Source organism: Syngnathoides biaculeatus, chromosome 15 (genome assembly GCF_019802595.1).
Source record: "Syngnathoides biaculeatus isolate LvHL_M chromosome 15, ASM1980259v1, whole genome shotgun sequence".
Taxonomy (NCBI): domain Eukaryota; kingdom Metazoa; phylum Chordata; class Actinopteri; order Syngnathiformes; family Syngnathidae; genus Syngnathoides; species Syngnathoides biaculeatus.
In genome coordinates, this window is record NC_084654.1 from 14,158,271 (window position 1) to 14,181,397 (window position 23,127).

Below are 23,127 nucleotides of genomic sequence, written 5' to 3' on the forward strand. Positions count from 1 at the left end.
TGCACAACTAATTGACAGATAAATAATTTTAAAATCAAAAGTCAATTTTAAAAGTTATTAGTAAAGTGGAATCGGTGTGTGTTCATCATAAAATTTTCGAGTCAGCATACAAAAATACATAGAGTATCAAGACATCTAACGATATCGATCTTCAGACAGTGACGATAAGACTTGTCAGCTTTCACTGTGGAGTCAGGAATGTTCTTTAGAGCTCCAACAACTGGCGGTGAAATGTAGTCGTGCTATGTTGTGGATGGGCTGCAAAATATAAGTGGCTGTGTAGGAGTTTAGAAGTGGCTTCTTAGTGAGGCCGAGCGTTGAACAGTGGCGCTTGTTGTTTGTCTGCCCGCATTGCGCTTGTAGGTGCTGCAGTCCTCCAGCAGTTCCCCTCGTCTTTCCCACCAAAAGAGGAAGTGAAGCAAGACGATTCGATAACTGCAGGACGCCTTATTGCCTCTGGCGCGTGCAGACGGAATTTGTGCTGTGGCAAAAGTAGGTTGCCGCACATAGACGGTGTGTTTATATAATCGTACGCCCCACATTTTTTGCTCTTCTCCCCACTTTTTTGGATGCTTCCAATTAATAGTAGAAAACGCAGAAGTCATTCCATCTGGTCCTCAGGGAGTTGTGGGCCCCTTTTCCTTCATCAGCATTTTTTTTTAAAGTTATCCCTAGACAACTATCATTCCCTCCTCTTGTGTCCTCTTCGAAGATAAGTCTTGTTTCACATTTGCTGTTTGAAAACGTTGACATTTGTCTTGGAGGACTAGATTCTAGATCAGTGTTGGAACCAAACGCAGGATCTTCTTCTTCGTCTTTTCCTTTCAGCTTGTCCCAATTAGGGGTCGCCACAGCATGTCATCTTTTCCCATCTAAGCCTGTCTTGTGCATCTTCCTCTCTAACAGCCACTGTCCTCATGTCCTCCCTCACAACATCCGTCAACCTTTTCTTTGGTCTTCCTCTCGCTCTTTTGCCTGGCAGCTCCATCCTCACCACCCTTCTACCAATATAGTCACTCTCTCACCTCTGGACATGTCCAAACCATCAAAGACTGTTTTCTCGAACCTTGTCTCCAAAACATCCAACTTTGGCCGTCCCTCTAATGAGCTCATTTCTCAACTTATCCAACCTGTTCACTCGGAGCAAAAACCTCAGCATCTTCATTTCTGCAACCTCCAGTTCTGCTTCCTGTTGTTTCTTCAGTGCCACTGTCTCTAATCCGTACATCATGGCCGGCCTCACCACTGTTTTATAAACTTTGCCCTTCATCCTAGCGGAGACTCTTCTGTCACATAGAACACCAGACACCTTCCGCCAACTGTTCCACGCCGCTTGGACCCGTTTCTTCACATCCTTATCACACTCTCCATTGCTCTGTATTGTTGACCCCAAGTATTTGAAGTCATCCATCCTCGCTATCTCTTCTCCCTGGAGCTTCACTCATCGCCCTCCGCTCCTCTCATTCATGCACATCTAAAAAAAAAATAAAAATACCTCCTTATCTGTACTAAGCCAAAAAATTGTCCATTGGTGTGAATTGTTGTCTGAGCGCCAGAATTGGCTGGTTATTCTCACAGCCTTAAGACACTCTTCAGAAAGATTTGAGACAAATTTAACTGCCTTAAAATTGAAAGTGTAATTCCAAGCTCTTCGGCGAGCCAAACCTTTCAAGTCCATATCTCAAATTTCTTGACACAACTTGCCTCGCCTTTGGCTCTGGCAGCCCTCCGCACGCCATTCGTTCCAGTGTCCACTCAGGACAAACATTCTAAGCACAGCCAGTGCTTTATCACGTATGACGGTGTGTCTCTATTTTGCATCATGGGAGCTTTTATCTTTGAAGCCTCCGCGCTAAGTGCCAGTGTGGCTTGCTGTCCAAGTTGGCTCGATACCGTCTGATAAAAACAAGACTTAGTGTTCAGCTTTGTCTCTTGTGTGAATGCTGCTCTGCTTTCCAGTTCAGCAGAGGGCCCAAGCAAAAATCCTGGAAGTCCAGTGGAAAGGCATCATAATTGGATGATGATTTAGTGTTTTGGCAGTGACCAGACTGTTGACAGGATTATTCACCTAGAGAACTGCTGCAAGTGAAATAAAAGGCTTTTCTCCGGCGAGGGGTGCGTCCTGTGCCAAAAGCTCCGCGACTGGCCGACGGTGGACTCCCAACTACCGGGCGTTCATCCGCTAGTGCAGCCAGTGTTTGTGTGCTTCTTAATGAGATGTAAAAGTTCTTTATGCATGCTTTGGCTGAGGCTAATAGGAAGCTTTGTGCATGTGTCCATAAAAAAGGTGGTGGGGGCGGGGGGGGGTCCATTCATCTTGCAGTGAGTGAGACCACCGTGTCCCACATTCATGCGCCCTAAAAAAGCCTCCTGAGCCTCCCACTTATCACACTCGGTGAAAAGGCTGCTCGCATGCAGGCGGAGGCTCCTCGGCTACCTCCCGCTGTACTCTCAATGACCCGAGAGACTCTGTGGGGCACCCGGGAAGCTCCCTGCTCTGCTTCCAAGTTTATGAGGCCAAAGTAAAGCAACAACGCTTGGATTTTCCACATTCATTTTTTTTCTTGGAGGCACTGGATCGATAAATTAGACAAGTATTTGAACATGTTAAATGGATTTACATGCAAAATAAGATTCTTCTTTTCCTTTCGGCTTGTCCCGTTAGGGGTCACCACAGAGTGTCATCTTTTTCCATCTAAGCCCATCTCGTGCATCTTCCTCTCTAACAGCCACTGTCCTCATGTCCTCCCTCACAACATCCGTCAACCTTTTCTTTGGTCTTCCTCTCCCTCTTTTGCCTGGCAGCTCTATCCTCAGCACCCTTCTACCAACATAATCACTCTCTCACCTCGGAACATGTCCAAACCACCGAAGTCTGCTCTGTGAAACCTTGTCTCCAAAACATCCATCTTTGGCTGTCCCTCTAAGGAACTCATTTCTAATCCTATCCAATCTGCTCACTCCGAGCGAGAACCTCAACATCTTCATTTCTGCCACCTCCAGTTCTGCTTCCTGTTGTTTCTTCAGAGCCACCGTCTCTAATCCGTACATCATGGCCGACCTCACCATTGTTTTATAAACTTTGCCCTTCATCCAACCGGAGACTCTTCTGTCACATAACACACCAGACACCTTTCGGCAGCTGTTCCAACCTGCTTGGACCCGTTTCTTCACTTCCTGACCTCACTCACCATTGCTCTGGATTGTTGACCCTAAATATTTGAAGTCGTCCACCCTCGCTATCTCTTCTCTCTGTAGCCTCACTCTTCCTCCTCCGCCCCTCACATTCATGCACATATATTCTCTTCCATGAAATATAAGATTACATATTCCGAAAAGTCCCGTGACCCTCGTGAGAATAACCGTCTCAGAAAATGGATGGATATTCCAAAATGTTACTTAAGTGCCCTTTAGTTTTAAATATGCTGACAATTACAAATTTAATGAAATTGTTCATTTTGTAGCTTTCAGTCATATGGAAAATGTGATGCAAGAGCAATTTATTTTGAATTTTTGAAACTGGAATTTCCAACCCTGGGGCAATTTGTGAATATTGTGTGAAAAGATCCTCCCACCCCATGCTCATCACTTGGTGAAGTTGGCTTTTCTTAAAATGTAGTGACTACATCTCAAATTACAACTTTTCTTATGGTCCACTTGGTGTGGGGCCAAGTGGTGAAAGGATGAAATTATATTGCCTCTGATGTAATGCAAAAAAAATTAGAAATGTACATTGTTTTCTCACATAATGAGATTCTGCCTGTGACACTCGTGTATTCCCTGGTTGCCACTTACCTGCTGGCAGAGTAGCAGAGCACTAATCCACCATTAAAAAAAAAAAAAAATCTATAATGCTCTTGCATCAAAACAAACTCCTTTTGTCAAGTGTGTTGCTGAGTCGCAGCCAGAAGAGAGCCTCATGATGCAGTGTCAGCCGCTCCTGTTCTGTGAACCTTCAACCTGCCCCCACTGGATGTTTACTCTTTTCTACGTTCCACACAAAGCACAATTGTAATTATAAAATTTTTAAGAAATCCTTCTTCATTACCAAATCCTGCTGCATGTAATGACAGTGGGCAAATCTCACGCATGGCTGGAGGCGTTTCGTTTAGCTTCGACAAAACAGCAGCACTAGCAAAACTGAGCTAGCATTAGCACAGTCAACAATCTGACGTGGTGGCTGTTATATAACAGGATGACTTATTCAGAATAAAGTGTTACTACAACATGATTGGTTTTAAGTTTTTAGGGGGGCGGGGGGTGGGAATGTACAAATAATAAACTCAAAGGTGACAAATGTACTCGTCGAACAGAAGGTAGCTAATTCCCCTTCCGACTCCAGCCCAGATCCTTAAGGGCCCTGAGCTCTGCGTCTGTTGTTGGCAACTTTTTTTTTTGGAGGAGGGTATTCCGCTATAGTTTTTGCAAAGCTCATAAAGCCAAAGGTCAGGGGAAGGATGGAGAGTGGTGTGCCTGCCGCAAATTTCCCTGAGAGTTCACCATTACATTCAGAATGGGGGAAAGTGGGGGCTAATGCCAGACTGTTCGCCGCCCACCCACGCAAGACTCGCTAGCACTTCTCACGTTGCCAACCCTGTTGCCCCTCACCTAACTGCCTTGTCGTTTTTCCGAGAATCAGGGTCTTGTCCCCCCAGTTTGGCTTTTCCAGTGGCTGTTTGGCGTTTTGCTAGTGACATTGAAGTGAAAGTTTCCCTGTCGCGCTATCTTTGTGAAATTACCTAGCCTCAAACCTTTTCCAGTTTCCAGACCTTACAGCATCTGCACCTACAAGTGAAACACTCTTTATCTGGATTTGGAGGTTTGTGTTGCTCCTTACCCGTTTGTTGTTGGACTTATTTGGTAAGTCAAATCCAACAATCCAATAATTCCTGTCGTCTGTTGTACAGCATTCAGGTTGTACAACAAACTTCTCGCTGTTTGGAGTTTTCTTGGTGTCATTACCATTTCTTTCCTTTGTCGTTGCACTCCTTGGAAAATGGTAGAAATGCGAGAAGAAGTGGAGTTGGAGGGGATCTGCGTCTGAGTCAGTTTCTTTCCGTTTGAATACGAGTGATCAAGTCCAATATGCTGGGGTCATAATTGAAGGTGTCACCGTATTCATCTACGTTCAGCTGTTTTTACTCTTCTATTAAAACACAATCTTTTTTCCATTCCGGCGTTCAATCTTTCTTTTTCCCTTCAGTCGGAAACTGAATTATTTCTTGATCTGATGTCATTTTTGAGGCGTAGACTGTAGAAGCATCCAATCCCCGAACTTAGGCTATGAAAGTGAATTTGTCGACTTCGATTGAGTTACTGTAAAAGATGATTGGAATCACATTGTGGTCCATTTACCGTGAACGATAGCACATTTTAAAAAAAGATTAAGGCGCAAGAGTATTCTGAGAGAACCGAGAGTGCAGACGAAGATGCAATCGCATCTCTGGAGGCTGATGTGATGAATCAGAATAAATTCAGAAATATCAGCATGATGTGCACTTTTAACGGCACAGATGCTGCAAAACCTGCAGCGGCATTACGTAACGTGACCCTGAAATCGCTTTCCTTCCCATTTTCAGGGCTGCTTGTTTAAACCTTCAGGGATCTTGTTTGGGAAGGTTTCTCGTTTGCGCCTGTACCAGTTTCACTCACCATCGTGCTAATTAAAGATTTGACTTTCCATTGATTGTTGTGCCTCTGCAGTACGTTTCATAGAACCAGTTGAGAATTATACAGAATATAAACTCTTGTTACATGATGTTTCAATGTTCATAAGGCAGTCATGTTAGCATTTTGAAGAGATAAATGATAAAGCAGATACTTCACTCATAATTTAGAACTTGGTTCCAATTGATGCAAAGGCTGAATTGAAAGGCTTAATAGTAACTTAAAGTTTATATGGTCAAATAACACGTTTTAAATCTGTCTTGTACCTGCTCAGCATTTGAGAAGTTCCCTGATCTGCTAATTATGCCGGTAGAGACCAAAATCCACATCCAATTGGTTGTGACTCCATGAAGCCTTTGTGAGGATTTCATATTTTCAGGCATGTTAAAGGGCTGGGCAATATGTTTGAAAAATATTCCCCATTTCTTCCCCACAAATCTTTAAATTGCCTACCCTATCCTTTGCTTATGGGGTGGGGGAAATACTTGTTTTGACCAGTCATGTGCTTTGTTCCTTGCCCCCTCTCTGGGATTTGAATTTTCTTCTGATGATTTGATGATTATAATTTGAACTTTCTTCTGATGGCCAACAAAAATGTTCTCCAATTACCGAATATATACTATCATAGAAATGTTTGGGGTTTTTTTTTTCACAGAATGTGGGGAAAATTAAACCTTCGGTAACCTTGGAAAAATGTCTATAAATATAAACCCTTTGAAATGTTCAATTTAACAAACGAGCAGTTGGTCCATATCTGTACTCATGTCACACCTTCTACACTAGCAACGTAAAGATGTACACATCAGGTCATGCAACCTTGACAAAATGTATGCGGTTTGGAAGCACATACCTCTGGTCAAAAGTTTCCAATATGTCTAAATGGCTGCTTTTCAACACATAAATGGAAACTGTCATTGGCAATTCCATGATTGCCTTCCATAAAAGTCCTGACTATGGAAGTAAATTAGTGCCGCCAGGATGTGAATTTGAAATGTAAAGTGATCACATTTTCAATAGTTGCTACCGGCGACAATTCGCTGTCTGAAATTCTCCATCTGTGCCACCCGGTAGGGTTACTTCAGGTCAGAACCAAACAACCAGCCAATCCAGTCACACTTTCTTAGTATGTGACGTCACGTGACTAAGAAAGCGTAACTGCGATTGGCTGGATGTTTGGTTCTGACCTGAAGTAACCCTGCCTGCTGCCACAGACTGTGAATTACAGACAGCGAATTGTAGCCAGTTGAATTGTTAACATTGAAATGTTACTCTGAAATACAACTATTGAAAATGTGATTACTTTACATTTCATATTCAAATCCTACTTTCTGTGGCATTTCAAATCCTGGCGGCACTAATTTACTTCCATCCCTGACGAACATACAATGCATGGTTCCACATTCCCTGTGTAATTTATGCAACTCTTTTTTAGTTTGAATAATTTAATCTTTGAAACTACAGGGTTTACACATTCAAAGGGATGCTAATAAACCCACACATGAAAGTTGCAATCCTACTTGCATTGAATGGTGTTGCTAGGTAGAAATCAGATGCCCTGCTATTACTGTATTCCCATCGTTCTCTCTCATCCTGCATTTAATAATTCAGTAATACATTGAAAGCGGTCGCTCGATTGGACACGAGCTTGCGATGAAGTGGAGCTGTGACTCAGATGAGCAGCAGCTGCGTTCAGTTGGACCTCAGTGTCTTGATGCGTGTGTTGTGACTCCATAATTCTTCGGGTCGAGGCTGAAGCCAGGATGAGTCACCCGGGTCACAATTGTAAGTCACCTCGGCCTGGCGCGGAAAGCCCGGCGAGGCCAGACTGCATCATGTGGCTCCGTTCCACAACGTGGACCTGCATCCTAAACGGGATCCTTGACCTGGTCAATGATTTGCTTATTAGTCTTCCTCAGCTAAGCTCTGAGGCATAGTAGTAATGTTGACAATAATGCAAAAAAAAAAAAAAACGTCTACCAGGAGGTGCAACTACTTCATGCTCCAGCCTAATGTCGATTCTGTAAGCAGCAGTGCGGTTCAGCCTCTGGCTAGCAGACATCAAGGCGAGCAAGATACGTTTGAATTTTTTGACTAATTTGCAAGGGCACCGCTTGAACATTGATCACTGCAGTATCGAGACGAGGGCGGGTGAAGTTGCAAATTTAAGTGGCATTAAAAAGTGGATGAAGCCAAAGCCATCACAAATGCCATTAGTGTTTTTATAGCTTGGATACTGATGAAACTATTGATGCTGCACTTCCCTAAAACGGAAAGATGTAAGCTATTATACTTACATTTTTATTGTATACATTTTATCAGAGAATTTCCCGACTGCAAGCATTTTTTTTAATGTTCCGTCTGCACATAAAAAATATTTTACATTTTATTCCCTAACTGTGCCAATGTCAACTGAAGTGATTTTTACTGTGCAGGCATACCCCTAATTGATTTTATGATATTCCATCCATCCATTTTATTTGCTGCTTATCCTCACGAGGGTTGCGGGGAGTGCTGGAGCCTATCCCAGCTGTCAACGGGCAGGAGGCGGGGTACACCCTGAACTGGTTGCCAGCCAATCACAGGGCACATGGAGACAGACAGCAATCGCACACACAATTATACCAGGGGTCATTTTAGAGTGTCGAATTAATTTTGGATGTTTTCGGGATGTGGGAGGAAACCCACGCATGCACGGGGAGAACATGCAAACTCCATACAGGCGGGTCCGGGATTGAACCCGGGACCTCAGAACTGTGAGGCCAACGCTTTCCAGCTGATCCACCATGCTGCCAATGTTAATTACTTTTGTGGCCAAAAAAATACTTCTGCTATTTGCATGCATGTTGCTAAAAATGTATTAAATGCTTAAAATTTGGTGGTCCATTGTTGAAGGGTTAGCATTTTATTTATTTTTTAAAGCTCTGCCCCTTATTTAATATGATTTGAAATAGGTTGAGGTGCACAGGTGCTGTGAGGAACCAATTGTGACCATTTGTCGATGTGGTGCTGACATGTAATCGTGTTTTGTTGCCACATTGCACACGCGTCACGCCCCCCACAATTAAATTGCTGCTGTTAATCCAATCTTATTGCAGCTCTGATTGAAATGACTGCCAATGAATCTAAAGTCTGCCTCTTTGAATAGATTTGAATTCAATCACAGCCCACTGTTATTTATTGGACTTTATTTTGAGATCGCCTGAAAAGGCGGGACAAGTGCATTTGTAGGAAGTCTACTGAATAATTTGGCAGGTGTGATGGTAACGTTTCATATTCTGGCTTTTTAGGCATCAATTAGGGGTCCTTCGTTGGAATAAACGATTTACAGCAAAATGTGGTCCCAATGTGCCGACCGGCGCTTTCTTGACATTATAGATAATCAATTACCAGTGAGCAAGTCCTTTAATGCAACAAAACCTGCGTAGCGCTTGAGTCTATTGATTCAATGTTTTCAATTGTTTGAAATCGAGCACGATTCTCCACACCACTTCAAGCTTGGTCCAATTTCATTAAACTGCAATAAAAGGATGGTAATTAGACAAAAGAGGTGAGGCTGGGGAGGATGACATTGAGATGAAGGCCAGGGGTGTTGCGTGTAGCGAGAGGAATCGTCCTTTTAGGGACTGAGGGCACCAAAACATATTATTGTGTGACCATGTGTGGCCTCGCGGCTCTTGAGGGTGAGATTTTCCCCCCTCCATGCGTTGCCTCTGCCAGTGAAATTTTATTACCGCGGCCAAGTTGGCGGTAACACCACTTTATTCCCTACATTGGAAATCTGTCAACTAGTGGGAACACAACCCTTTAATTTCACAGAGATGAAGAAAAATATCAGGTGAAACGTGTTTCCGTAAAGTGGTGCGTTCCAGTTTAGGTCACTTCAGAATGGAAAATGGTGATGGAGGCTATCAAGCTGTTTATAATGTCATGGAATGTTTCTGTTATTACAAGAAGTCTGAAATTGTTTGAAAATTCTAATAGGTGAACTAATCGGTGTAACGCAGTCTGTAGTTCCCGCAGATTTACATACAGGGAGTCCTCGGTTTAAGACGCTCTCGACCTAAGACGTTTCGGCTTTACAACGCCCGTCCCTCGTCCGCCATTTTGTCTGGCTAATGCTTGTCCATGTTTGTGCGCCGGGAGTATCTTCGCAATTTCTTTCCATCCTTTTTAGACATTATGGCCCCATAGAAGAAAGCTGTGTCTTTTCCAACGCTTCTGCAGCCAAAAGAAAATCTATTACCCTGGAAACGAAGCTCAAGATCATAAAAAGACTGGAGAAAGGAAAGACACCAACACCACCAAGGCTTCAGTCGGTTGACAGTGGAGACAGTTATAAAAGACAAACCCTGTATTTCAGCGCATGTGAAGAGTTCCGTTCCTGTCGGATACAATGATCACGAAACAAGGTTCTTTGATACTTGTCGAGATGGAGAAGATTGAGGACCAGGTTCCTTCGCAATAGCTAAGCACAGCCTCGGCTTCTTCTTCTCCATCCACATCTCAGCAGTAATGCTAAGTACACCATCTTGTTTATTTCAATGTATTTGTTTTTTATACAAAGTATTTTGATATCAATTCTGACTTTAATGGTGGAATCTGACTTAAGTTGAAATTTGAGTTAAGTCGCTACTGTAGGAATGGGTCTTCGACGTAGACCGAAGACTCCCTGTACTACTGCAGGTGGCACCCCAGGCCAGGTGGGGAGACCTCGAATATTAATGCCTAAGACTGGTCTGTTACCAAAGTGAAGAAAAAAAGAACTGAGTGCTGTATTTGTGAAACTTTTGGTTCGATGGCTACTTCCAGTTCATGGACGATGTGAGGCAAGCAGTTCCAAAAATCGATTCATTGAGGGGATATTTTAAGGCTATATTGCTTACGGCAAAGCTTACCGTCTTTCTCTTTCTTGGGTAGAAATAAAGAAAAAAAATAACATGCGTAACGTAAAGGTCGTGTGTGTGTGTGTGTGTGTGTGTGTGTGTGTGTGTGTGTCTGTTAATAATGCGTCCTTCCCTTCCACCACCAGCCATGACAGGAAATCCATGTACGTGGAAAGGTCGAGCAATCCGGAGCTGATTACATGTGAGCATGCCCAATGTAGAAAGTCTCCTACCAGGAACATATGGCATCACAAACTCCAGAAATTACAGGGGGAAAAAAGTGATTACGATGATTAAGATTAGCTGGAAAGTGTCTCCGCACACATGGAACTGCCATAAGGAATACAGAAGAGCAATCTGTTTAGAACGCAGCAGCCCAAAACCTTGTGTTGTGTCTTGCTTCTTAATTTTGTTTGGAGAAAATACTGCTTCAAACTTAAAATGTTGCAAATGGAAGCCAGCAATTCAGTACTTGTTTGGCAATCTCGACTTTGTACTTAGATTTTAAAATTCAGGCTTGTGTTCTCGTGCCAGTTGTTCGGTTTTCGTGTGCGCAACCAGTTTTGAAGGCTTTGTTGCCTCTTTTGGGAGTCAGTTGCCACAATAAAAAGCGGGTTTTGCTGCATGACGGTCATCAGTCGGGCTGGAACTTTATTTTAAGATGGGCAACTGCACAGGTGTCAAACTTGAGGCCCACAGTCCACACCTGGCCCGTGTAAGCAAATCATGTCAAATTCTACAGGTCTTTCTGAGATCGGTAAGAAATTTTGTTTAAATTACAATGGTGAGCATTTTTTTAAACTACAACCCACTTTTTGCAGTGACTTCAATAGTTTAACTATGACACTTTTTGTTTTAAAACTAGCAATCTAACTATAAGAAGGTTAACAGTCAGCCAGGCCCACGTGGTTGCACCAAACTTTGTTCACTCTCTATGTGAACAAATGTGACACGCCGATATGTGGATATGTTTTAATGACTTGACCACAGTGCAGCTTTTGGAAATATGGCCACACATTTCAGAGGTGAACTGGTTCTCGTTTGCCTGCACTCTATCAAATGCGGCATGTCGGCGCTACAATGGAAGGACCTTCTGCTCGGGATCCACGCGTGTGATGACTGCTTTCACCTCTGAGTTCCCAGCCCTCAGTTAAAATGGAATCTACTGTCAATATTGACCAGGAAGAGGTGTATTGGAGAGTGTAAGAAGCCCAAATCTCGCCCGCTAGCCACTTGACAACTAGCGTAAACTGCAGTCGAGTGTCTCAAGTATCTACACCACCAAAGATGTATGAGGCACTTTCCCTTTCCTCCTGTATAACCCAATTACGAGCAGGTCTCAGTGGCAAGAAGTGTCGAGAGAAGGGGGGGTTAAAATCAACATTAGACAAATGGTCCAGAGGTTTCACCTCCTCAAACCAATCCCTTGCCAATAATCCCAACAGGAGTCTCAAAATGAAGACGTATCGGGCACAGGAAAGTGGAACTTAAATTCAGTTGTCTTTCACTCTTCTAAAGACGAGCGCTTGGGTAGCTCAGACGAGCAGTCGGGCTCCTAAATTGGCAACGAGATAAAGCGACTCGTGCAGAGTGTGATCCTCCCATCGCGGCTTTCAGTGGTGAGCATCTTCCCTCCCAGCATCCTGAAAATAGCACGGCGTTATCCACTGGCTGTTGGCTGACGCCGTCGCACTCTCCTTGACTTTCATCTTCCACGTTTAAGTGCCCGATGTGGATGTTGCGTAATGTGCGTATGGTGACTGTGCCCAGAGGAGCACGAATTGAATAAAGGTTATAAAAAATATATATATACATACCGACACAAAGATGGAAGAAAGAAAACGTGATAACCTTAAAATGTAATCAATGGCTAACACGAAAGTAATATTTGGTAATGTGTCGATGTGATGCAAAAACATACATGCCAGTTTTTCAGACTTCTCAGGCTTTTTAAAATCTAATTTGCAAGGCCTTGTTTTTCAAGGGTAATATGAGTTGAAAATATGAAAGTAGGATCCATACGTTGGGGTCCAATTAGAGATTCCCAAGTCCCCACGAGTCATTGCATTGCTCACAAGGGTGTTCAGCTTTGCAATTTATAGACTGATATCAGCCGTTTCTCTGTCCCCCATTAGAAAATATCACTATTTGATCAGAGTGTTGCGACACCATTCAAGTGGCATTGTTCTTTTTTTTTTTTTTTTCATTGATTTGTGCCAATGTCAGCAGTCTCTCGAAGCTCCCTTCGGCACGGTGGCAATCGCCTGGATTTCCTGCCCTCCCGTAAGCTCGCTGAATGAGGGTTTACTGTTCAGCTATCCCCCCCATGAAAAGTTTATACAGTACTGTTATTACTTATAAATGCCACAAGATGATGGCAAAGGACTGCTATTATCTTAATTAAGCTCTGTGTACGAATTTGAGACAGTGGCACTGAAGAGACAATAGGAAGCAGAACTGGAGGTGGTAGAAATGAAGATGTTGAGGTTCTCGCTCGGAGTGAGCAGGTTGGATAGGAATAGAAATGAGAGGTACAGCCAACGTTGGATGTTTCGGAGACAAGGTTTGAGAGTGCAGACTTCGATGGTTTGGACATGTCCAGAGGTGAGGGAGTGAGTATATTGGTGGAAGGGTGCTGAGGATGGAGCTGTCAGGCAAACGAGCGAGAGGAAGACCAAAGAAAAGGTTGATGGATGTTGCGAGGGAGGACATGAGGACAGTGGGTGTTAGAGAGGAAGATGCACAAGATCGGTTTAGATGGAAAAAGATGACACGCTGTGGCGACCCCCAACGGGACAAGCTGAAAGGAAAAGAAGAAATGAAACTCCGAATAGGCAAATTCGAATGGCAAAAGAAATATGCATACACTAATTGGATGATGATTTCACAAATGTACTGTTTTATCTGACTTGCATATGTACTAATGTGTCCAAAAACCATAATACTGAACAGGTTTGATCCAACTGGTTAAAGGGCACAGCGGGCATTGGCAACCTACAAGAGATCCACGTCGTCTTTACTTTCACATGTCTGTTCTACTTCCTGCCAGTGTAATGGCCAGATCCTCATACCCAAATGGCATATCGCACTCTTCCGTTTAGGTTCCCAGTTAAACTTGTTCACGGAATGTATGATTTAAAAGCTGAAGCTCTTAGGGCGCTGTAAAATGCAGGAGGACGACAAGGTGTTTGAAGTGATAGCAGCCCCCGCCCTGAATGGAAATTGCTTTAGCATGGCTCGTTTGAGTAAGCAATCTCCCCGGTGAACTAATTTGTTTCCTCCTGAGCAAATGACCTTTTTGCTGGTGGTGATTCATTTTTGACAGGCCCTTGGCAACCCCCATGGTGCTCGGAGCAAAATCAGGACTCTGCTGATACACTTCATTTCAGACAGCTGCTCTTTTAATAGTAGCCCCCTCCGTCCTCTATCTGCACAGGGCACTTTGTTTCCGAGTGGACTATCAGTGCAGACTGCTGTTTTTACGCCACTTGAGGCCTTAGCAACACATGGCGTAGCTAACAACGGACAGTTCGAGAGGGAAGCGTCTTTTTTTGAGTCTCATCAGCAGCAAGGTGACCTCATGGCACCCCTTGTGGCTTCGCTGGGTTTTGGGTTTGTATTTTGCTCCGAACAAGTTTTACTCTTTACTTGAGCTTTTTATCAGGGAGTGTGTTGATTGATAATCCTGTTCACTAAACTTTATCAGCACTAGTTTTTTGATCTGGACGGTTAACCATGCTGGGGCTGTAAGTTGATAAACTTTAGAATATTGGAGACGCAATCCTTCATTTAAATTTTCTTTGCGCTTCCATTGGGCGTCCTCAGCTGGCCCAGACAAGCAACTGGTGGTCCTCAACGCTCAATGACCCAAAATTAACACGCATTTGGTTCAAAGTGATGCGCAGCATCCCAGGTGGACACTTGAGGATCTCGGGGCATTGGACCCCCGAGAAGCTTCCGACTCAGTGGGCAATCAAATTTGGGATCATTTAAATTTGAATTTTTCACTGGGCGACACCTAGTGCGAGGGAAGGACATGAGAGAAGATTGAGGGGAAAGGCTCTGAAATGCTGCAAATGAGGTCTCAACTTGAGCAGCATTATACAGTATTTCGAGTAAATTAATTTACTCAAATACAGAATTTTCTCAGATGCCATGTTTAACTTAATTGCTGGCCTTTCCTTTTTGTCTTGCCATGTGTGGATAAAGTGGATCATCAAGCACTCGTTACGTCCCGACCTGATCATTTCCACAGCTACTCCAAAGGCAGGTTGTTGAAAGTTACTTGGGCTACGGAAATACTGTAGGAAGAGTATGTTGGTATAATCACCAGTGTCTTAAAGCAAAGGCAAAAAGTAAAACGTACAACCAGAGGTGGCATAAGCGTTCACATTTCTAGCGCACACTTCCATCAGTGTTACGCTAATGAAGTCCGCCGAACTGGGCCAGAATATGGCACGATTTCTTGAAAGTAAATCTGAAGCCATTCATTCCTCAAATCCTGAGTTCAGCAGGTGGGTTTAAAGTGCCACTGTCATGAAATGGATGATTTTTAGAATGTTATTAATCAAAAAACGGCATCCAGTATGGACCCATCCGTTTTTTCACCACAAAACATGATTTTGACATGGTTTTTGTAACTCTCGCCATGAAAGTCCTCTTAAGGGATTTGTTTTCGAAAAGAAGCAGGAGATGACGTTAAGGGCAGTAACGCACTCAAGCGTTCTCGTATGTTTATACTAGTTTTACCTGTTGGAAGGTAGCTCGTTGTTCCTTCGTGTTAACCAAAATGTTGGCTCGTTGCATTGCTGGACATTGCTCAAACACTTGGGAGGATGGATTTACCCTTCACAAGTTTCCAAGAGAGCTGGTTCGTCATGAAAAATGGATTCCACGGGTGGAAAGGACGAGAGCTTCGTGGGTTCCAAATGACAGGTAGGTCTGTATAGAGCTCTTTAAAAAACAATAGTTCCTGAGGAGGACGTGACAAAAGATCCGCGTCCGTAAGTCAGAGGTGCTAAATGTGTCGATGTGCCCGTCGGTGCCCACCGATCACAGCTTCGGCCAAGCTTCTGTGTCCCACGTCCTCGTCTGCGAGGCAGGGCTTCGGTCGGGCTGGCTTATACATACTGTTTGGGAGTCTGTTGTTAGTTAGAAGTGATCCGCATATCATCTAAATATGGCTCAAAAGAATAGTTGTGAGATGTTCTCTTCTTCGAAAAGACCTTCCATGTCAGAAAGTGTGTTCGTCTCCGATAGTAGGGGCCACAGAGTGTTTTCAATGGCGAATGTCCGGAGTGACGTCGCGGGCAGTAGCCAATATGGCGACCATTTGGATGTCGAATGACACTTCTGCAATTTGCGCATGGATGACACACTCTCCGCTCATATTTATTTGTTCGTTCAGACATTGAAGTGAATAATGTTATATGTATTTTTAATTTCAATATCTATTTTAGAATATTTATCGGGATGACATTTGGGCTTTAAGGTTTGTGTAAGATGCAGCCACGTTGTCTTTCGGGTTGCCTGAGATGAGTGGGTGTGGAGCAACCACCAATAGGACAAGTGCTTGAATATTAATTGGTGAAATGACTTCACAATGATCGTGATTTCAAATGCACCCGTGTTGCATGTGCTTCTGTGTTCAAAGACTATTTCTATTAACAAACCAGATAGATGGGGGCCTGGGAGGTTTTAATATTGTCAGCACAAGACAATAGCAAGCAAAGATCAGGATAACTGAAAAATGCCTCAGCACAAATTCTTTTTGAAATTGATATTAATTGCCTTAAATAAGGCCATGGATGTGTAATATTTTGCTTCTCATAGTCCGGTGACGACAGTCTGCAGTATGCTGAGCTTTGCATTTGACCAAAAACAACTATTCATCTACCACATTTGAGGGATTTGTTGTTCCCCAGCCTCATTCACTCAATTAACTGTAGTGCCTTTTTTTTAATCCATTGCCAAATGATTATAGAGATTATAATGAAAGCTATTGCCTCCATTGTAGTGTAAAGAGTATTTCGGCGGCAGCAGCTGATGGTTTGTTTATTGTGGACAAGAAAAGGGATGGTGGCGGCCGGGTGTCCCTGATAGTCGTTTCATAAAGGAGACGAATGAGTGAACAAGAAGTGTTTTGAAGGAGCGTCGCTTGTGGTTGCCACGTGCAACGCCAACATTTTATGTACGTTCAGATTGTAATCTTGATTGTACACATACACAGTACACAATATGTCAAGGGTATCACTCACTTGTGATGCTTCTTGATCTACACTCTCATCATGACTTGGCATCTCACAAGTGTTTGTGTGTGTGTCAGGTTTTAGGGGTGGGTTTTATTCTCACCTCACCCTCCAGAGCATCATACACCAGCTGGAGCGCATTCATTATTCACCCAGTATGTCTCAGAGGTCGATATGGCACACAAAAAAAGTTAATGACAAAGTTCCAACTGAATCTCAGTCAAGGCACAAAATAGTAATATATGGCTTGTTGGCTAAATGCTGTTGTTCTCTCTGGTCTAGTCTGCTAAAATTGTGCACAGTACTTTTTTTGTTCCTGGAATGTGAAAATATATCATACACTTTGATGTGTACAATACCTCCCACCGGGTCATACAAGGCTTTTATTGCATGGCGAGATGCGGTAGCCACCGGTTAGCTCGCAAGTAGCAATACTGGCCTTATTTCAAAGTATCGTCTTTACAGCCACCAAATAATGCAGGCAAAAAATAGAACATCAAATCCCTCTCGCTAATGGTTAGCGCTGCACTGTGGTGGTTTCACACATCGGCGAACCATGTGCATTAGTTCTTTCACATTACTGTCATTGAACATTCGTGTATCAAAAATAATAGTAGTATTGGTGAGTACTCGAGTGAATACTGCTCCTGATAGTCTTTAAGAAACTGGGATCAAATGGCCCTACCCGCAAGCTAACCGATACTCCTCTTCTGAGGGACAGGCAGCAAGCTCATCGGTGGGGGCGACACATCCTTTTTCTGTGCTGTCAGTGTGTTGGCTCCACATAAGAGAAACACTTCAGGGAACAGCGGTACGTGTTATTCAGCCGCTGGCTCACACTACAAGACTGACGTTGAGCACATACTTCCTGCTTGCTAGAGTTAAGAGTGGTTCTGTAAATTGTGGCGTCCGGGGGAGATGCATTTTCAAGGTGCAGTTAGCTAATTGGCTAACTTCAAGTGGTAGAATTCAGCCAAGTATTCATCATACAAGTTGGATAGCCACTGAGGTAGTTTTTATAGAGGGCTGACTCATGCGTACAGGGCATCATTTTAGCCACAACCAAGAAGGGAAACAACAAAACTGCAAAACTTAAATGACACATTGTTCTCTTGCTGCATTTTCAGCAGTTGTCTTCAATCAGTATTTTGCAGCCCAACAAGTTTTGAATAATTAAAAAAGATTCTTCTTCTTTTCCTTTAGGCCTGTCCCATTAGGAGTTGCCCCAGCATGTCATCTTTTTCCATCTAAGCCTATCTCGTCTCTTCCTCTCTATCACCCACTGTCCTCATGTCTTCCCTCACAACATCCATCAACCTTTTCTTTGGTTTTCTTCTCGCTCTTTTTCCTGGCAGCTCCATCCTCAGCACCCTTCCACCAATATACTCACTCTCTCACCTCTGAACATGTCCAAACCACCGAAGTCTGCTCTGTCAAACCTTGTCTCCAAAACATCCAACTTTGGCTGTCCCTCTAATGAGCTCATTTCTAATCCTATCCAACTCCGAGCAAGAACCTCAACATCTTCATTTCTGCCACCTCCAGTTCTGCTTCCTGTTGTCTCTTCTGTGCCACCGTCTCTAATCCTTACATCATGGCTGGCCTCACCACTGTTTCATAAACTTTTAATTAAAAAAAGATTGGTACTCGTAATTTCTGGTACAAACTTTTGAGGTACCATAATCCGTTTTAGCTGTTCATGGAACTTCGTCAGTGGTCAATTGCTACAGCTCACTCATTTCAACTCCTTCCACAGATCTTCAATAAATTTTCATTGGGTTCTTAGCAATTCTTGGGTACTTCCAGCTGTGTGTTTTTTTTTTTAGTCATTATCATGTTGAATGTGGCTCAAAGACCTCAATGCCTTAATAGTCTTGAATTCATTATTGCCTATACCAGATGGAGCAAAGCAGCCCCAGAACATGACCGAACCTCCTAATCCTGTAATGCTAATTATAAAATATAATGTGATAATGCATAGTGATTTGTCAATGTAAATATGGGAAAGACATTGTTCATTTCACATTTCCCTTCAATTCGTTTGAAACTGCAATTAACATCCAAATGTTAATCTGTAGATGTCCGTGCGCTGTGAGTGACTTCTTGGAATCCTCCCAACCACAATTTTCACACAAGCCTGTCATGGAATTGTTTTCAATGACTGGACGACATTATAAACCTTTCAAAGCATCACTTCTATCTAAGAAAAAAAATGTGCTTCCAAAAACCTTTTGAAATAGCATCATTTAATCTCCAGTTTGAGGTAACAAAACCCTTAGTTTTGTTCGTCCTCTGATACTGACAGAGTCTCTCATAAATGGTCAGGATTATTTGTCACTGTTTCATTGTTTTTTTGTTTTCCAAAAATGTTCAAAATCAATTTTGCAAATTAGGCTCACGGTTTATTAACGTTAGCAATTGTCACAGCCTTTGTTTACACAAAGCTCATTTTGGATTTGCTAAATATTTGTATGCCAATTTGTATGAAGGCACAGAGCTTTGAAAAGCATGCCACGGCCCATCTAATCTTGCTATGTAGACGGAACAGCGCAATAGGGTATATAATACAATTTCAACCCAAAAAATCTTCAAGTACATTACATTACATTTACACAGATGGAATACTGTACACGCTTGTGAGCTACACAAGTGTCCTTTCGATAATGGTTACAGCGAGGAACAAAGAGCCGTTATCACAAGACCGCCGTCATGTTCAGTTCTCCGAGACCCTCCATAGCAGCCATTAGTGCATACATCCAGGCCAGATAGGAGGTTCACTTTAGCGCGACTCCATGTTTCTTGTGTGCCGACATCCTGAAGGCAGATAATGGCCCGTAAATAGGTCTAAGGTTTGTTATTACACAAGCGCAAATGGACGTCATCTTGGCTGCTGCTGCTGTTGTCGTCTCGGGAGTAGAAATGATCCCAAATTACTGTACGGCAGAGTGCTGTCGAGCATACGGATGCCAGTGGTAGGTACACGTCAAACTGGTTACAAAGTAAACGTCCGGCGGATCCCGACACTTGCGGATCCATCTCTCTGGGAGATTTACAGTGATTTTGAATAATTCATGTCACGATGCACGGTCAAGCTTGTGGGTGAGGGCTTGGTAATGGTCCTGTGCACGGTGTGTGTTATTCAATCCATTTACTGCAGATAATGCCTGCTGTGGATTGATGGGTCCTCGTAAATTAAATTTTCCATCACAGGTGGCAATTACCATTCGTCGTAAAGGAGGCTCAGCAAAATGTACTTTTCACTCTGTTGGCTTGATGTCTTCTTGCTTGAAGAATAGCCAATCGGATCGTTTCGGGTCGGCATAAAGTGCCAGTGGCCGTCTGATCTAGCAGAGACCACTCATCCATCCATCTATCCATCCATTTTCTTTGCTGCTTATCCTCACGAGGGTCGCGGGGAGTGCCAGAGCCCATCCCAGCTGTCAACGGGCCGGAGGCGGGGTACACCCTGAACTGGTTGCCAGCCAATCGCAGGGCACATGGAGACAAACAGCCGCTCTCAAAATCACATCAAGGGGCAATTTCCATCCATCCATCCATTTTCTTCGTTGCTTATCCTCACGAGGGTCACGGGGAGTGCCGGAGCCTATCCTAGCTGTTAACGGGCAGAAAGCGAGGTACACTGTGAACTGGTTGGCAGCCAATCGCAGGGCATATAGAGACAAACAACCGATCCCACTCACAATCACACCTAGGGGCAATTTAGAATGTCCAATTAATGTCAATTAATGTAAAAAATCAACATGATACTGTTTTGAAAATGGTAAAAATAAACGAAAAAAATGTACATGTTCAAAAGTAGTATGAAGAACTACTGTAACTATCAGACTTGTACAGTAGACTTAGAGGAAGCTAATCATTGTGTATATAATTGGGTATCCTTAATTTCACTTGTATTGTAACTTTTGAGTATACACTTTGAGATAAACACGCTGACGTGGACTCGCTGATCTGGATTTGAAAAAAGATTGACCTGAAACATACCACGTTCATGGAAAATGAACAGTATTTAAGGGTTCCATGCAGTATGCTTTTCTTAGTTTCCCTCTCTCACCGTCACCGAGTGAGTGAGTGAGCACTCAATTTGCGTACCAGTTTGCTCCCTGAACAAAAGGCACAAGAACGTGCTGACAGCGGGGCTTGGTTTGCAAAACCCGCTTGTTTTTGATGGTCATTGATTTTCTCCTACAACTCCTTTAGACACCCCACATCCATCGTTGACCAGACGACTTTGGCTCGTAAACATTACTTTCAAGGACTTGAACTTTTATAAACTTGGTTTCAATACAATGCATTTGTCCTTGAGTCAAAGGCTTTGTTACTTGTTCCCTTGTGGCATGTGCTCCTTGTTTTCTGATTTAGTGCCATGTCTAATTTTAGTTGGCGGGTGTGGAATGTTGAGGGCTGGCGGCTTTTGCTTGTGTAATGTTTGTCTGCCCCTGTGGTGCAATTTTGTCACTCAAACTTCCTGAATGTGATGTATCTTAAGTGCACTGAATGGACAAAAGTACAAGGACGGGTGAAAAAAGTCCGACATGACGACCACGAGGGTTTCGTGCCGTGGTGTGGCAGCTTTAGAGTCACAGTGTAGAAAAGCCCTGCAATGGCCCAGTGGGATGTAATCTGGCCACCTGAGTCTTAAAGGGGATATTTTTTAACAGCACAAACGTGGAAATTTGATCTTCAAAAGTCCGAATATACACAATGGTCAAATACAAAAGAGTGACGTTTTGAAATGTTTGTGTACTTTGGGCAACTTGTGGGGAAAGTCATAACATTGCACCGTGAAATGACATTTTGTCTATTTTTGTCGCTGTCAAATTCCAGAAAGTTGTCAAGTTAGACTAGGACAGCACCTAATGGCCAAAACAATCCACCTGATGACATGCGGACCTCTTTACAGATTGAGGACATTGTCACAAGAATACAAGATGAGAACGCGGGAGGTGTCGCCATACGGACTGTCAAAAGCTTCCTGTCCAAGATCCCCAGCGTGGTATCAGGTGGGTGCAACACATTCTGTACGTGTGAATATGTCCCTGCTCTGCATTAGTGACGCCGCCCTCAGTAACGTGCCGAGAGATGTTGCGTAAAGCAAACTTGACCTTTTGGCCTTAGATTTGCATTGTCAGTTGGAGACCTTTGTCACCGAGCAGCGCGCTCGTCGTGGGTCGTTGACCTCGTCATATAATGCCGATACTTGCCTCTGCAGTTTTGCCCGTAAGGCAGCATGATCTTTGTGTACATTCCATGAATCGTTGTCTTTTGGCTGTTTGAGTGACTCCTCAAACCGACGACTCTCCGATTTATCGTGTCCAGGACCGGTGAAAGTTAGTGAATATATAGACGATGTTTAGAATTTGTGGATTATTTCAAGAATTCACAACTGAAATATAAATATGTATCAGGTTTGTATGCCCCTCCCCCACAATTTGTTGCTAGGCAGAGTTGAGAGGGCACAACCGTAAATTTTAGTCCAGTACCACATAAAGTGTGGGGCTCCCTCTAGTGTTATGTGAAAGAATCACTGAATTAAATGTTCAGAATTTTTAAATCCACTGCATTTAACTTTTGAATATGCATACATTTTCATTTAATCTTCTTCTTAAGTCATTAAACGTTTATGTACCATTCTTGACATCAGTGTAGACTTTAATTCCTTAAGTATATTTTTTCAAATTAACTCTCTTACAGTGGCTTACAATTTTTTTTCTGAAACTGAATATCAATTTTTTAGCACTTGGGATTACCTCGCTACTGCATTTTAACACTGTACGTTATGGTGGTAGTCAGAAGTTTTTTTTTTTAAGGTGGAACTTGGTGTAAGAAGTTTGCAAACCTGCGTTAAAAATCAATTTCTTAAAAATAATACATTGTAGAAATAGGAAGTCTTACAGACATACACTTGTGCATGTTTCACAATCTTTGCAAACCAAATCAAGTTTTACATTACAAAAGTCTGCAGCACACCACTGAACAAATGTCACAAAGATGATCGAGTCAGTTTAGTTTTGTTTTTTTCCTTATGTGTGTGCACTTACTGTGTGAATGGCAACAGGTGAATTCACAGGCTAATCGCGCCCTCTGTCATTAGCGGAGAGACAATTGAATTGTTGTAGTAGTCACCACACATTGCACACAAATATTATTCCATTAAATATGAAATGCATTGGAAGATAACGGCCTTTAGCTTTAAAAAATAAATGAATAAAATTAAAATTGCTTAGCAGGTTTTAATACTCCCTCCGTCCCCATTTTCTTTTGCATCTCCTGTGTCATGTCCTGTTCTGTGAAAACTAATTTCTCTTCAG

The 23,127-nt window shown here is 43.0% G+C and overlaps 1 protein-coding gene across 4 annotated transcripts in view; it reads left to right on the forward strand.

Moving 5' to 3' along the window:
• LOC133513376 (regulator of G-protein signaling 6-like) overlaps window positions 1-23,127 on the forward strand; it is a 45,110-nt gene that overhangs the window by 9,421 nt on the left and 12,562 nt on the right. For all 4 annotated transcript variants that reach the window (XR_009798478.1, XM_061844118.1, XM_061844119.1 and 1 more), the window contains exon 3: window positions 21,720-21,819. Coding sequence is in view for 3 of the 4 variants with exons in the window: in XM_061844118.1 (XP_061700102.1) it covers window positions 21,720-21,819 (100 nt within the window). In the remaining variant the exon portion in view is untranslated. The remainder of the gene's footprint in view (window positions 1-21,719; window positions 21,820-23,127) is intronic.